At 50.5% G+C, this 15,624-nt stretch overlaps 1 protein-coding gene across 1 annotated transcript in view; it reads right to left on the bottom strand.

Moving 5' to 3' along the window:
• Positions 1-3,604: 3,604 nt before the first annotated feature.
• aldocb (aldolase C, fructose-bisphosphate, b) overlaps positions 3,605-15,624 on the bottom strand; it is a 39,419-nt gene continuing 27,399 nt past the window's right edge. The window contains exons 4-9 of the mRNA XM_046317809.1: positions 12,239-12,293; positions 11,953-12,113; positions 11,704-11,787; positions 7,691-7,865; positions 6,932-7,131; positions 3,605-4,362 (exon numbers count right to left, since the gene is read on the bottom strand). Coding sequence (XP_046173765.1) covers positions 4,270-4,362; positions 6,932-7,131; positions 7,691-7,865; positions 11,704-11,787; positions 11,953-12,113; positions 12,239-12,293 — 768 coding nt within the window. The 3' untranslated portion in view covers positions 3,605-4,269. The remainder of the gene's footprint in view (positions 4,363-6,931; positions 7,132-7,690; positions 7,866-11,703; positions 11,788-11,952; positions 12,114-12,238; positions 12,294-15,624) is intronic.

The raw sequence follows: 15,624 nt of genomic DNA on the forward strand, positions 1-15,624 counted from the left end.
CGGAGTCATTGGTAACTGCACACCCCATACAATTACAATCAGTCGATAAAATCGACAACTATCATCAGAAATCAAGAGATATGAATCAGACAGTGGAGCGCCGCCTGACCTATTCGTAGTTGATCAGAAGGTTCAAAATCAACGTTTCATATCGTGAAGTAAATGTACTGTACTGACAATAACGCGAGACTCCGACTACTCGTGGCACAGCTGGCAAACTTAAGTGGCATTGCTAAACCGTGGTTGCGTTCCAGGATGCAGGTCGTTTCGGGTGCGTTCCAGGACGCTGGTCGGTAGCTAACGTGGACATTTTTTTCTCTCACTCAATTTTATTTTAGGATAGCAGCCTACACAATAAATCGTCTGTTGCATCCCACAGTGAGTGTGACGTTTGGTGTGGCGTTCATTTATGTTTTTAATTTGTACCCTTTGTTTGTAAACCATCTGTCAACAGTGGTGGGGTGTTGGACTGATCTTGTTGATGGTCTACATACCTGCTACAAACGGACTAAATGATGAAAACGCTGCTGGCAGCGGAATCCAATACAGCAGGGAGTTCCTACTACAATGCAACTCAAACACAAACGCGATGGATATCCCAATGGACCATCTAATCCCTGATTGTCTGTGAGGGGATTGCAAACCCAAATGCAAACGTGGAAAACGTGGGGGAATCAGACAAAGAGTTACAAAATTAAAGAACAAACTTCAAGAATCTCTCTGTAGTTTGCTCTGTTCATCTTTCCCTCGATCCTGACCAGTCCCCTAGTCCGTGCCGCTGAAAAACATCCCCACAACATGATTTTGCCACCACCATGCTGCACCTTAGGGATGGTATTGGCCTGGTGATAAGCGGTGCCTGGTTTCTCCCAGATGTGACTCTTGGCATTTAGGCCAAAGTGTTCAATCTTGATTTCATCAGACCAGAGAATCTTGTTTCTCATGGTCAGAGTCCTTTAGGTGTCTTTTGGTAAACTCCAAGCGAGCTGTCATGTCTTTTACTGAGGAGTGGCTTCCGTCTGGCCACTCTACCATAAAGGCCTGATTGGTGGAGTGCTGCAGAGATGGTTGTCCTTCTGGAAGGTTCTTCCATCTCCACAGAGGAACTCTGGAGCTCTGTCAGAGTGACCATCGGGTTCTTGGTCACCTCCCTGACCAACGTCCTTGCTCCGATTCAGTTTGGCCGGGCGGCCACCTCTAGGAGGAGTCTTGGTGGCTCCAAACTTTGTCCATTTAAGAATGACAGAGGTCACTGTGTTCTCTGGGACCTTCATTGCTACAGACATTTTTGGTACCCTTCGCCAGATCTGTGCCTCGACCCAATCCTGTCTCAGAGCTCTACAGACAATTCCCTCAACAATATGGCTTGGTTTTTGCTCTGACATGCACTGTCAACTGTGGGACCTTATATAGACAGGTGTGTGCCTTTCCAAATCATGTCCAATCAATTGAATTAACCACAGATGAACTCATATAAAGTTGCAGAAACATCTTAAGGATGATCAATGGAAACAGGATGCACCTGAGCTCAATGTTGAGTCTCATAGCAAAGGGTCTGAATAATTTATAATTTTTTAAAACATTTTTAACATTTCCAAAAAATAGTTTTTGCTTTGCATTATGGGCTATTGTGATGTCATTATGGGCTATTGTGATGTCATTATGGGCTATTGTGATGTCATTATGGGGTATTATGATGTCATTATGGGGTATTGTGATGTCATTATGGGGTATTGTGATGTCATTATGGGGTATTGTGTGAAGATTGATCTGGGTTTGTGTAGGACTCTAACGAATGGTACCATACTGTTTCTACCATGGACTTTCTACCTTAACCAGGACTCTAACGACTGATACCATACTGGTAATAGACGGATCAGTCTTGCTGACTGCCTCAATTTCAATATAAACCTACTGTATAACAGACTGTGATTGACAGGCTGGTATAAACCTACTGTATAACAGACTGTGATTGACAGGCTGGTATAAACCTACTGTATAACAGACTGGTATAAACCTACTGTATAACAGACTGTGATTGACAGGCTGGTATAAACCTACTGTATAACAGACTGTGATTGACAGGCTGGTATAAACCTACTGTATAACAGACTGTGATTGACAGGCTGGTATAAACCTACTGTATAACAGACTGATTGACAGGCTGGTATAAACCTACTGTATAACAGACTGTGATTGACACTGGTATAAACCTACTGTATAACAGACTGTGATTGACAGGCTGGTATAAACCTACTGTATAACAGACTGATTGACAGGCTGGTATAAACCTACTGTATAACAGACTGTGATTGACAGGCTGGTATAAACCTACTGTATAACAGACTATTGTGATTGACAGGCTGTTTGTTGACTGCAGAGTAGGAGGAAGAAGAAAGTGATTCACATCAAATGTTTCTAACTATTTTGTCATATTTATTGTAGATTTTCTGTTAATTCCCCCCCCCACTATTCATCACAACAAGCGCTTTAGAGAACAACAAACAAACAAAGGAACATCAACAAACGTCACAGTATTCCAACACAGCAGTGACTGACTTACTGGCCCCCCCTACAAACCCCACACTCCACCCAGACCAGCCAATAGGATTCACCCTCACCTCCGGACTGTTCCACCGGTGGGGGAGAGGAGGTGAGTAAGACACAGAAGCATCACATAATAACTACAAGGTCGCTCCCACAACACAACACACAATAACACATTGATTGTGTACTTTAAAGCTATTATTATCATCAGAGAAGTGCAGTAGTCCTAGACAACACACTGGCCATTCCCACAAACAAAACACACTGGGCCATTCACGCAAACTGTTAAAACACACTGGCCATTCCCACAAACTGTTAAAACACACTGGCCATTCCCACAAACTGTTAAAACACACTGGCCATTCCCAGCAACTGTTTTAGATGGCAAGTAATAAAGTTATTATCAGTAGTTTATTGATCGATTGATTGACTGATTGATAGCTAGATAGTTAGGTGTGTGAGAAAAAGACAGAGGTTAGAGGATGAGACTTGGTGGTCAGTGGTTAGCTGTTTGTCTGTGTTTCCTTCCACCCTTTGTGTTCAGTCTCTAGCTGACAATGGTACCTCTCTCTCTCCCTCCTCTCTCTCCCTCTTCTCTCTCTCACTCCTCTCTCTCTCCCTCCCTCCTCTCTCTCTCTCTCTGTTTCTCTCTCTCCCTCTTCTCTCTCTCCCTCCTCTCTCTCTCTCTGTTTCTTTCTCTCTCCCTCCCTCCCCTCTCTCTCTCTCCCTCTCTGTTTCTCTCTCCCTCTTCTCTCTCTCTCCTCTCTCTCTCCCTCTCTCTCTCTCTCTGTTTCTCTCTCTCCCTCTTCTCTCTCTCCCTCCTCTCTCGCTCTCTGTTTCTCTCTCCCTCCCTCCCTCTCTCTCTCTCTCTCTCTGTTTCTCTCTCTCTCCCTCCCTCCTCTCTCTCTTCTCTCACACTCTCTCTCTCCCTCCTCTCACTCTCCCCTCTCTCTCTCTCTCTCACTCTCCCTCCTCTCTTCCTCCTCCTCTCCCTCTCTGTTCTCTCTCTCCCTCTTCTCTCTCTCTCCCTCCCTCCTCTCCCTCCTCTCACTCTCTCTCTCCCTCCTCTCACTCTCTCTCTCCCTCCTCTCACTATCTCTCTCCTCTTTCTCCCTCCTCTCTCATCCCTCTCTTCTTACTCATTCCTAACTGGAACTCAACACGTCACACCCTGGTGTCTGTCAGATGTAATCTAGTATCTGATTGGTCCCTAACTGATGTTATCTTCTCTCTGGTTGGTCACTGTTTGATGTAATCTAGTATCTGATTGGTCCCTATCTGATGTTATCTTCTCTCTGGTTGGTCACTGTTTGATGTAATCTAGTATCTGATTGGTCCCTATCTGATGTCATCATCTCTCTGGTTGGTCACTACTTTAGACCAGAGCCCTATGGCACCCTATTCCCTATATAGTGCACTACTTTAGACCAGGTCTGTACACCCTATTCCCTATATAGTGCACTACTTTAGACCAGGTCTATATAGGGAATAGGACTCCATTTGGGACTTAGTAAAGCTTATTCATGATACTGCCCTCTCTCCCTTCAGCATCCTCTTCATCATCAACTCCCCATACTAATTAATACTCATATTAACCACATCGTTATGTTGCCACGACAACAATGCTGTTTCTAAAATACGGTAGACAACGCAGGTCTGTGGTTGGTGGGTGAGGGGAGGGGCTGCAGCGGTGGGTTGTGATGTAGGCGTGGCCTGGGGTGTTCAGTACGCGTGATTGGCCACGTAGAGAGACTGCCCCGCCGCTCCGCCGTCTCCTGTTGACTCATACTTCCCCTGGGCAGCCAGACCGTTCACCTGGAGAACAGGAGGGGAGGGGGGAGAGGGAGGAGAAGAGGGGGGAGGGAGGAGAGGAGGGGAGAGCGGAGAGGGTGGAGAGGAGGGTGGAGAGGAGGGGAGAGAGGAGAGGGAGGGAGAGGTGGAGAGGGAGGACAGGAGATGGTGGAGAGGAGGGGGAGGGAGAGGTGGAGAGGGAGGACAGGAGATGGTGGAGAGGAGGGGGAGGGAGAGGGAGAGGGAGGACAGGAGGGAGGGGGGGAGGGAGGGGAGGGAGGACAGGGGGAGGGAGGAGGGGAGGACAGGAGGGGGGAGGGAGGAGAGGGAGGACAGGAGGAGGGGAGGGGGAGGGAGGAGAGGAGGAGGGGAGGGAGAAGCGTTACATTGAAAGATAGAAGAGATGGATAAGTGGTAGAAGACCGATGTAGAGTTAGATAGAAGATCCTGTATTGAAGAGTTATTTTGTACCCACACCCCCCACCCCGTCTCCTCAACTCACCTCAGCCCGTTTAATGAACCCACACCCCGTCTCCTCAACTCACCTCAGCCCGTTTAATGTACCCCCACCCCGTCTCCTCAACTCACCTCAGCCCGTTTAATGTACCCCCACCCCGTCTCCTCAACTCACCTCAGCCCGTTTAATGTACCCACACCCCCACCCCGTCTCCTCAACTCACCTCAACTCACCCCCTCCTCAACTCACCTCAGCCCGTTTAATGTACCCCCCACCCCCTCCTCAACTCACCTCAGCCCGTTTAATGTACCCCCACCCCGTCTCCTCAACTCAACTCACCTCAGCCCGTTTAATGACCCCCACCCCGTCTCCTCAACTCACCTCAGCCCGTTTAATGTACCCCCACCCCGTCTCCTCAACTCACCTCAGCCCGTTTAATGTCACCCCCACCCCGTCTCCTCAACTCACCTCAGCCCGTTTAATGTACCCCCACCCCGTCTCCTCAACTCACCTCAGCCCGTTTAATGTACCCCCACCCCCACCCCGTCTCCTCAACTCACCTCAGCCCGTTTAATGTACCCCCACCCCGTCTCCTCAACTCACCTCAGCCCGTTTAATGAACCCCACCCCGTCTCCTCAACTCACCTCAGCCCGTTTAATGAACCCCCACCCCGTCTCCTCAACTCACCTCAGCCCGTTTAATGACCCCCCACCCCGTCTCCTCAACTCACCTCAGCCCGTTTAATGAACCCACACCCCGTCTCCTCAACTCACCTCAGCCCGTTTAATGAACCCCCACCCCGTCTCCTCAACTCACCTCAGCCCGTTTAATGAACCCCCACCCCGTCTCCTCAACTCACCTCAGCCCGTTTAATGTACCCCCACCCCGTCTCCTCAACTCACCTCAGCCCGTTTAATGTACCCCCACCCCGTCTCCTCAACTCACCTCAGCCCTTTAATGTACCCCCACCCCCACCCCGTCTCCTCAACTCACCTCAGCCCGTTTAATGAACCCCCACCCAGTCTCCTCAACTCACCTCAGCCCGTTTAATGTACCCACACCCCCACCCCGTCTCCTCAACTCACCTCAGCCCGTTTAATGAACCCCCACCCCGTCTCCTCAACTCACCTCAGCCCGTTTAATGAACCCCCACCCCGTCTCCTCAACTCACCTCAGCCCGTTTAATGACCCCCACCCCGTCTCCTCAACTCACCTCAGCCCGTTTAATGTACCCCCACCCCGTCTCCTCAACTCACCTCAGCCCGTTTAATTAATCAACTCACCTCAGCCCGTTTAATGTACCCCCACCCCGTCTCCTCAACTCACCTCAGCCCGTTTAATGTACCCCCACCCCGTCTCCTCAACTCACCTCAGCCCGTTTAATGAACCCACACCCCGTCTCCTCAACTCACCTCAGCCCGTTTAATGAACCCCACCCCGTCTCCTCAACTCACCTCAGCCCGTCTCCCTCAACTCACCTCAGCCCGTTTAATGAACCCCGTCTCCCAACTCACCCCGTCTCCTCAACTCACCTCAGCCCGTTTAATGTACCCCCACCCCGTCTCCTCAACTCACCTCAGCCCGTTTAATGTACCCCCACCCCGTCTCCTCAACTCCCTCAGCCCGTTTAATGTACCCCCTCCCCGTCTCCTCAACTCACCTCAGCCCCTTTAATGTACCCCCCCCCCCCCACCCCGTCTCCTCAACTCACCTCAGCCCGTTTAATGAACCCCCCCCAGTCTCCTCAACTCACCTCAGCCCGTTTAATGAACCCACACCCCGTCTCCTCAACTCACCTCAGCCCGTTTAATGTACCCCCACCCCGTCTCCTCAACTCACCTCAGCCCGTTTAATGTACCCCCACCCCGTCTCCTCAACTCACCTCAGCCCGTTTAATGTACCCCCCACCCCCTCCTCAACTCACCTCAGCCCGTTTAATGTACCCCCACCCCGTCTCCTCAACTCACCTCAGCCCGTTTAATGTACCCCCACCCCCTCCTCAACTCACCTCAGCCCGTTTAATGTACCCCCCACCCCCTCCTCAACTCACCTCAGCCCGTTTAATGTACCCCCCACCCCCCTCCTCAACTCACCTCAGCCCGTTTAATGTACCCCCACCCCCCTCCTCAACTCACCTCAGCCCGTTTAATGAACTCCTCGGCAGCAGCCTTCTCGTTGTCTCTCTCTCCTCTCCAGGCGTTGAGGGCTGAGGCCTGCAGGGCACGACCATAGGAGAAGGTCAAGGCCCAGGGTTTACCCAGAGGACAGGTGTTGATAGCATTCAGGTTAATACTGGCCTCCTCCTCTGACTGGCCCCCTGACAGGAACGTCACACCTGAGGAGGGAGGGTGGAGGAAGGAGGGAGAGAGAGAAGAGGAAGGAAGGGAGGGAGGAAGGGAGAGGAAGGAAGGAAGGGAGAGAGAGAGGAAGGAAGGAAGGGAGGAGGGAGGGAGGGTGGAGGAAGGAGGGATAGACGCACATTCAGTTAGATATTGACAGAATGTAAAACAATCACACAAATATAAAGTGTCTATGTGAGCATGCATGCCAGTCTGTGTGTCTGTGTCTGTGTCTGTCTGTGTGTGTCTGTGTCTGTCTGTGTGTGTCTGTGTCTGTCTGTGTGTGTCTGTGTCTGTCTGTGTGTGTGTGTGTCTGTGTGTCTGTGTGTGTGTCTGTGTCTGTCTGTGTGTGTCTGTGTGTGTCTGTGTGTGTCTGTGTCTGTGTGTGTCTGTGTCTGTGTGTGTCTGTGTGTGTCTGTGTGTGTGTGTCTGTGTGTGTGTGTGTCTGTGTGTCTGTGTGTGTCTGTGTGTGTCTGTGTCTGTCTGTGTGTGTCTGTGTGTGTCTGTGTCTGTGTGTGTCTGTGTCTGTGTGTGTCTGTGTGTGTCTGTGTGTACCTGTGACGGCAGGGGGTACGGTGCGGCGGAGGGCAGTGACCGTAGCCATGGCGATCTCTTCGTTAGTGTATTTTTGGGGGCAGGAGTGTCCGGGAGTCACCATGTTGGGCTTCAGCAGGGTCCCCTCCAGATAGACGTGGTGGTCTGATAGGGCCTTGTACACCGCAGACAGAACCTACAGACAGACAGATAGACGTGGTGGTCTGATAGGGCCTTGTACACCGCAGACAGAACCTACAGACAGACAGATAGACGTGGTGGTCTGATAGGGCCTTGTACACCGCAGACAGAACCTACAGACAGACAGATAGACGTGGTGGTCTGATAGGGCCTTGTACACCGCAGACAGAACCTAATCGTTGTCTCTAATTGGGGATCATATTTAAGTAGTTATTTTTCCCACTGGTGTTTGTGGGATATTGTTTAGAGTGAGTGTACGTAGCACCTCTGTAGTCACGGATCGTTGTTTGTTTATTGTTTCGTTTTGCTAAGTTTCACTTTTAATAAATGATGTGGAACTCAACAACGTGACAGAACCACCACACCAGGACCAAGCAGCCCGGGAGGAGATGGCATCCTGGTCTTTGGAGGAGGTTGAGGAGAGAATATCCTGGACTTGGGAAGAAGTCTTGGCAAGACACGAAAGCCTGCCGTGGAAACAGACGACAGGAGAAAAAGGAGGACAGCGACAACGCCAGGGTTCGCGGCCACAGAGAAAGCCCAAAAGACAGCCTGAACACATGGTGTGGTCGGCGGAAACGGGGAGTGAGGGGGAGTCGATGGAGTTGATGGAGGAAGGTAATGAGAGATTCCGGACAGAGATTTCGGAAAGGAGTATGTTGCAGTGCAGGCGTGTTGAAAAGCGCTTTCTCAGCCCGGCACCATCTGTGGCAGCTCTACGCACCAGGTCTCCAGTACGCCTTCTCAGCCCGGCACCATCTGTGGCAGCTCTACGCACCAAGTCTCCAGTACGCCTTCTCAGCCCGGCACCATCTGTGGCAGCTCTACGCACCAGGTTTCCAGTACGCCTTCTCAGCCCGGCACCATCTGTGGCAGCTCTACGCACCAGGTCTCCAGTACGCCTTCTCAGCCCGGCACCATCTGTGGCAGCTCTACGCACCAGGTCTCCACTACGCCTTCTCAGCCCGGCACCATCTGTGGCAGCTCTACGCACCAGGTCTCCAGTACGCCTTCTCAGCCCGGCACCATCTGTGGCAGCTCTACGCACCATGTCTCCAGTACGCCTTCTCAGCCCGGCACCATCTGTGGCAGCTCTACGCACCAGGTCTCCAGTACGCCTTCTCAGCCCGGCACCATCTGTGGCAGCTCTACGCACCAGGTCTCCAGTACGCCTTCTCAGCCCGGCACCATCTGTGGCAGCTCTACGCACCAGGTCTCCAGTACGCCTTCTCAGCCCGGCACCATCTGTGGCAGCTCTACGCACCAGGTCTCCAGTACGCCTTCTCAGCCCGGCACCATCTGTGGCAGCTCTACGCACCAGGTCTCCAGTACGCCTTCTCAGCCCGGCACCATCTGTGGCAGCTCTACGCACCAGGTCTCCAGTACGCCTTCTCAGCCCGGCACCATCTGTGGCAGCTCTACGCACCAGGTCTCCACTACGCCTTCTCAGTCCGGCACCATCTGTGGCAGCTCTACGCACCAGGTCTCCAGTACGCCTTCTCAGCCCGGCACCATCTGTGGCAGCTCTACGCACCAGGTCTCCAGTACGCCTTCTCAGTCCGGCACCATCTGTGGCAGCTCTACGCACCAGGTCTCCAGTACGCCTTCTCAGCCCGGCACCATCTGTGGCAGCTCTACGCACCAGGTCTCCAGTACGCCTTCTCAGCCCGGCACCATCTGTGGCAGCTCTACGCACCAGGTCTCCAGTACGCCTTCTCAGCCCGGCACCATCTTTGGCAGCTCTACGCACCAGGTCTCCAGTACGCCTTCTCAGTCCGGCACCATCTGTGGCAGCTCTACGCACCAGGTCTCCAGTACGCCTTCTCAGCCCGGCACCATCTGTGGCAGCTCTACGCACCAGGTCTCCACTACGCCTTCTCAGTCCGGCACCATCTGTGGCAGCTCTACGCACCAGGTCTCCAGTACGCCTCCACAGCCCAGTACGTCCTGTGCCTCCTCCTCGCACTCTCCCTCAAGAGCGTGCCACCAGTCCGGTGTCACCTGTGCCGGCCCCACGCATCAGGTCACCAGTGTGCCTCCCCAGTCCAGAGCTTAAGGAGACGGTTCCCAGTCCAGAGCTTCCGGCGACGTTTCACAGTCCGGAACCTCCAACGACGGTCCAAAGTCTGGAACCTCCTGAGACGGTCCACATTCCGGAGCCTCCTGATGCGGCCCATGGTCCAGAACCTCCAGCCCCAATGCAGGAGCCTTCCTCTGCGCCGATGCCCAGTCCAAACACGGTGTCCAGTCCAGCTCCGGCCGGAGTCCTACTGTCACGGTACTATCACGCCCTGACCATAGAGAGCCTTTATTTTCTATGGTGGAGTAGGTCAGGGTGTGACTGGGGTGTCAGTCTAGTTTATTATTTCTATGTAGGGTTCTAGTTGAGTTTTTTCTATGTTCTTTATTTTGTATGATTCCCAATTAGAGGCAGCTGTTAATCGTTGTCTCTAATTGGGGATCATATTTAAGTAGTTATTTTTCCCACTGATGTTTGTGGGATATTGTTTAGAGTGAGTAGCACCTCTGTAGTCACGATTCATTGTTTGTTTATTGTCTTGTTTTTTCTATGTTTTCACTTCATAATAATAATAATAATAATAATAATATATGCCATTTAGCAGACGCTTTTATCCAAAGCGACTTACAGTCATGTGTGCATACATTCTACGTATGGGTGGTCCCGGGGATCGAACCCACTACCCTGGCGTTACAAGCGCCATGCTCTACCAACTGAGCTACAGAAGGACCACAATAAATATGTGGAAACCGTATCGAGCTGCACCTTGGTCCGATCATTATTCCAACGAACGTGACAGAGACAGAGAAAGAGAGAGGTCCGAAACTCATATCATGTTCAACAAGTTGCCAGGTTGGGTCAGGGTCGCCAGGTTGGGTAAAGGGGCGCCAGGTAGGGTCAGGGTCGCCAGGTTGGGTTGGGTAAAGGGTGCCAGGTTGGGTCAGGGTCGCCAGGTTGGATCAGGATCGCCAGGTTGGGACAGGGTCGCCAGGTTGGGTAAAGGGCGCCAGGTTGGGTCAGGGGTGCCAGGTTGGGTAAAGGGCGCCAGGTTGGGTAAAGGGCGCCAGGTTGGGTCAGGGTCGCCAGGTTGGGTCAGGGTCGCCAGGTTGGGTCAAGGTCGCCAGGTTGGGTAAAGGGCACCAGGTTGGGTAAAGGTCGCCAGGTTGGGTAAAGGGCACCAGGTTGGGTAAAGGTCGCCAGGTTGGGTCAGGATCGCCAGGTTGGGTAAAGGGTGCCAGGTTGGGTCAGGGTCGCCAGGTTGTCGCCAGGTTGGGTCAGGGTCGCCAGGTTGAGTAAAGGGCGCCAGGTTGGGTCAGGATCGCCAGGTTGGGTCAGGGTCGCCAGGTTGGGTAAAGGGCACCAGGTTGGGTCAGGGTCGCCAGGTTGGGTAAAGGGCACCAGGTTGGGTCAGGGTCACCAGGTTGGGTAAAGGGCACCAGGTTGGGTCAGGGTCGCCAGGTTGGGTAAAGGCCACCAGGTTGTGTCAGGGTCGCCAGGTTGGGTAAAGGGCACCAGGTTGGGTCAGGGTCGCCAGGTTGGGTAAAGGGCACCAGGTTGGGTCAGGGGCGCCAGGTCGGGTAAAGGGCACCAGGTTGGGTCAGGGTCGCCAGGTCGGGTGAAGGGCACCAGGTTGGGTCAGGGTCGCCAGGTTGGGTAAAGGGCACCAGGTTGGATCAGGGGCGCCAGGTCGGGTAAAGGGCACCAGGTTGGGTAAAGGGCACCAGGTTGGGTCAGGGTCACCAGGTTGGGTAAAGGGCATCAGGTTGGATCAGGGGCGCCAGGTTGGGTCGGGGTCGCCAGGTTGGGCCATTACCTTCTCAGTGATGTACTGACAACGTTTCAGGTCATGGTCTCCGTCAGGAAGGATCTCAGGCTCCACAATGGGAACGATGCCGTTCTGAAAAGCACACACACAGGGGTGTTACACACACACACACACACACACACACACACACACACACACACACACACACACACACACACACACACACACACACACACACACACACACACACACACACACACACACACACACACACACACACACACACACACACCCTACCTGTTGACAGATGCTGGCGTAGCGTGCCAGTACGTTGGCATTCTCCATGATGGCGAGTTCTGAGGGGGTGTTGTCGCTGATCTTCAGGACGCTACGCCACTTAGCGAAGTCTGCTCCATCCTTCTTATACTGAGCACAACGCTCTGCCAGGCCATCCAGACCTACACACACACACACACACACACACACGGTTATGTAGTAATCAAGTTATGTGCTTATGTACAACCAATAGTGATTGACCGTGTGTTATCACCCTGGGTTGGTGATTGACCGTGTGTGTTCTCACCCTGGGTTGTGGTCTCTCCATCGGTTCCGGCCAGTGGGACAACACCTTTATCCACCTACAGACAAGACAGACAAGACAGACAAGACAGACAGACAGACAGACAGACAGACAGACAGACAGACAGACAGACAGACAGACAGACAGACAGACAGACAGACAGACAGACAGACAGACAGACAGACAGACAGACAGACAGACAGACAGACAGACAGACAGACAGACAGACAGACAGACAGACAGACAGACAGACAGACAGACAGACAGACAGACAGACAGACAGACAGACAGACAGACAGACAGACAGACAGACAGACAGAGATAGTTGTAATACCCATGAGCACAACAATGTGAAGTCAATAAGTCATCGTTCTAGTCAAAGTATGATATATCTGGGCTTGAAGATGGAAATCCGTAGTGGTAACTTCCGACAGTTTCCGTGTCAATGCCTCGAGATCCCCTCTGAGATGACGTGCTGAGTTACCAGCCACCAGGATGACATGACTTATTAATCAGAAACACCTGCAGAGTTCTTCCTCTTCCTGAGTCACGACTGAGCTGAGTGAGGCCAATCAGCTGTTCGCTGTAGCCTACACTTGGCCGCCTGAGCGATGGAGCAAATTAAAAACAGGGGGTGCCAAGTTTCACTTATTTTTTTGCGAGTCTGTAAAAAATTATAAAATAAAGATAATTTACAGTAAATACATTTTAAATTGCGTGATATGATTGCGTTTTGGAACCCCGCTCCACCCGTTGCCCCAAGATTAATGCTTTTGACCACTAAAGTTTTGGGTGAATTCATTTTGCATGACCAATGTAACCCCATGTGGTCTGGGTTTGCTCATTTTGGACCATTCCATGTATCCTAAATAGAAATCTCTACCCACCCGGGGCATCGGGCCATGCGAAACGAACTCACCCATTATTTCACTCCACTGCTTCCATTGGTGCAGCTAGAAACCACAAGTGTCTATCCTATAATGAAAGGTACCTGATAAAGAAATAACTTGTTTATCTATTTTGTTGTGCTGTTATTACATTTGTATTTGTGTTCCGTGTCCGATGCGCTCATGAGTCATTGTAGCCTATCTCACTTTCCCTAGCTGTGAGAGCCATGGCCTGAGCACGGCTGGCTTGGCTTTGCTGTAGCGCAGACAAATAGCCTGTCAGCAGCAAAGGTTGCACCGTGTCCTTTACAATGTACAAAAACATGTGTCTAGTCCAAACCATTCAACAGCTAGGCTGTCCATATTACCAAACCGTTCAATAGCAAGGCTATCCATATTACCAAACTATTCAATAGCTAGGCTATCCATATTACCAAACCATTCAATAGCTAGGCTATCCATATTACCAAACCATTCAATAGCAAGGCTACCCATATTACCAAACCATTCAATAGCTAGGCTATCCATATTACCAAACCATTCAATAGCTAGGCTATCCATATTACCAAACCGTTCAATAGCTAGGCTGTCCATATTAGCAAACCGTTCAATAGCTAGGCTATCCATATTACCAAACCATTCAATAGCTAGGCTATCCATATTACCAAACCATTCAACAGCTAGGCTGTCCATATTACCAAACCATTCAACAGCTAGGCTATCCATATTACCAAACCATTCAATAGCTAGGCTGTCCATATTACCAAACCGTTCAATAGCTAGGCTGTCCATATTACCAAACCGTTCAATAGCTAGGCTGTCCATATTACCAAACCGTTCAATAGCTAGGCTGTCCATATTACCAAACCGTTCAATAGCTAGGCTGTCCATATTACCAAACCGTTCAATAGCTAGGCTGTCCATATTACCAAACCGTTCAATAGCTAGGCTGTCCATATTACCAAACCATTCAATAGCGGGATCATTACTTTGCTGTGGGATTATTATAATTAAATTACATGTAATTACACCTAGCTATCTGGAGATGAATGTACTGACTATGACTGGTCCACCTAGCTATCTGGAGATGAATGTACTGACTATGACTGGTCCACCTAGCTATCTGTAGATGAATGTACTGACTATGACTGGTCCACCTAGCTATCTGGAGATGAATGTACTGACTATGACTGGTCCACCTAGCTATCTGGAGATGAATGTACTGACTATGACTGGTCCACCTAGCTATCTGAAGATGAATGTACTGACTATGACTGGTCCACCTTGCTATCTGTAGATGAATGTATTGACTATGACTGTCCACCTAGCTATCTGGAGATGAATGTACTGACTATGACTGGTCCACCTAGCTATCTGGAGATGAATGTACTGACTATGACTGGTACACCTAGCTATCTGGAGATGAATGTACTGACTATGACTGGTCCACCTAGCTATCTGGAGATGAATGTACTGACTATGACTGGTCCACCTAGCTATCTGGATATGAATGTACTGACTGTGACTGGTCCACCTAGCTATCTGGAGATGAATGTCCTGACTGTGACTGGTCCACCTAGCTATTTGTAGATGAATGTACTGACTATGACTGGTCCACCTAGCTATCTGAAGATGAATGTACTGACTATGACTGGTCCACCTAGCTATCTGGAGATGCATGTACTGACTATGACTGGTCCACCTTGCTATCTGTAGATGAATGTATTGTCTATGACTGTCCACCTAGCTATCTGGAGATGAATGTACTGATTATAACTGGTCCACCTAGCTATCTGGAGATGAATGTACTGACTATGACTGGTCCACCTAGCTTTCTGGAGATGAATGTACTGACTATGACTGGTCCACCTAGCTATCTGGAGATGAATGTACTTCCTGGAAGTCTCTCTGGATAACAGAGTCTCCTAAATTACTGAAATGTAAACATACATTATCTTTTGCCACACGTTCTATATTACAGACATCCTGATGTATACTTTTCAATTATATTATGTGAATTTAACATATCATTTTCTGAGATGACTAATGTTACTGTCCCCACTACAACCCCAAAATACTTAAAAACTTATAATTTTGTCCTTGAAACATTTAATTGAAATAGGGTAGAATTTCATTAATTCCTATGGAGAACAGCTCCTACTGGGCAGTACCAATATGGCCGACCGGTGGCTTCAAAACCCCTCAATGGCCAATACATAGAATCAGTTAATCCAGCTCCTACTGGGCAGTACCAATATGGCCGACCGGTGGCTTCAAAACCTCTCAATGGCCAATACATAGAATCAGTTAATCCAGCTCCTACTGGGCAGTACCAATATGGCCGACCGGTGGCTTCAAAACCCCTCAATGGCCAATACATAGAATCAATTAATCCAGCTCCTACTGGGCAGTACCAATATGGCCGACTGGTGGCTTCAAAACCCCTCAATGGCCAATACGTAGAATCAGTTAATCCAGCTCCTACTGGGCAGTACCAATATG

Source organism: Oncorhynchus gorbuscha, linkage group LG20 (genome assembly GCF_021184085.1).
Source record: "Oncorhynchus gorbuscha isolate QuinsamMale2020 ecotype Even-year linkage group LG20, OgorEven_v1.0, whole genome shotgun sequence".
NCBI lineage: Eukaryota > Metazoa > Chordata > Actinopteri > Salmoniformes > Salmonidae > Oncorhynchus > Oncorhynchus gorbuscha.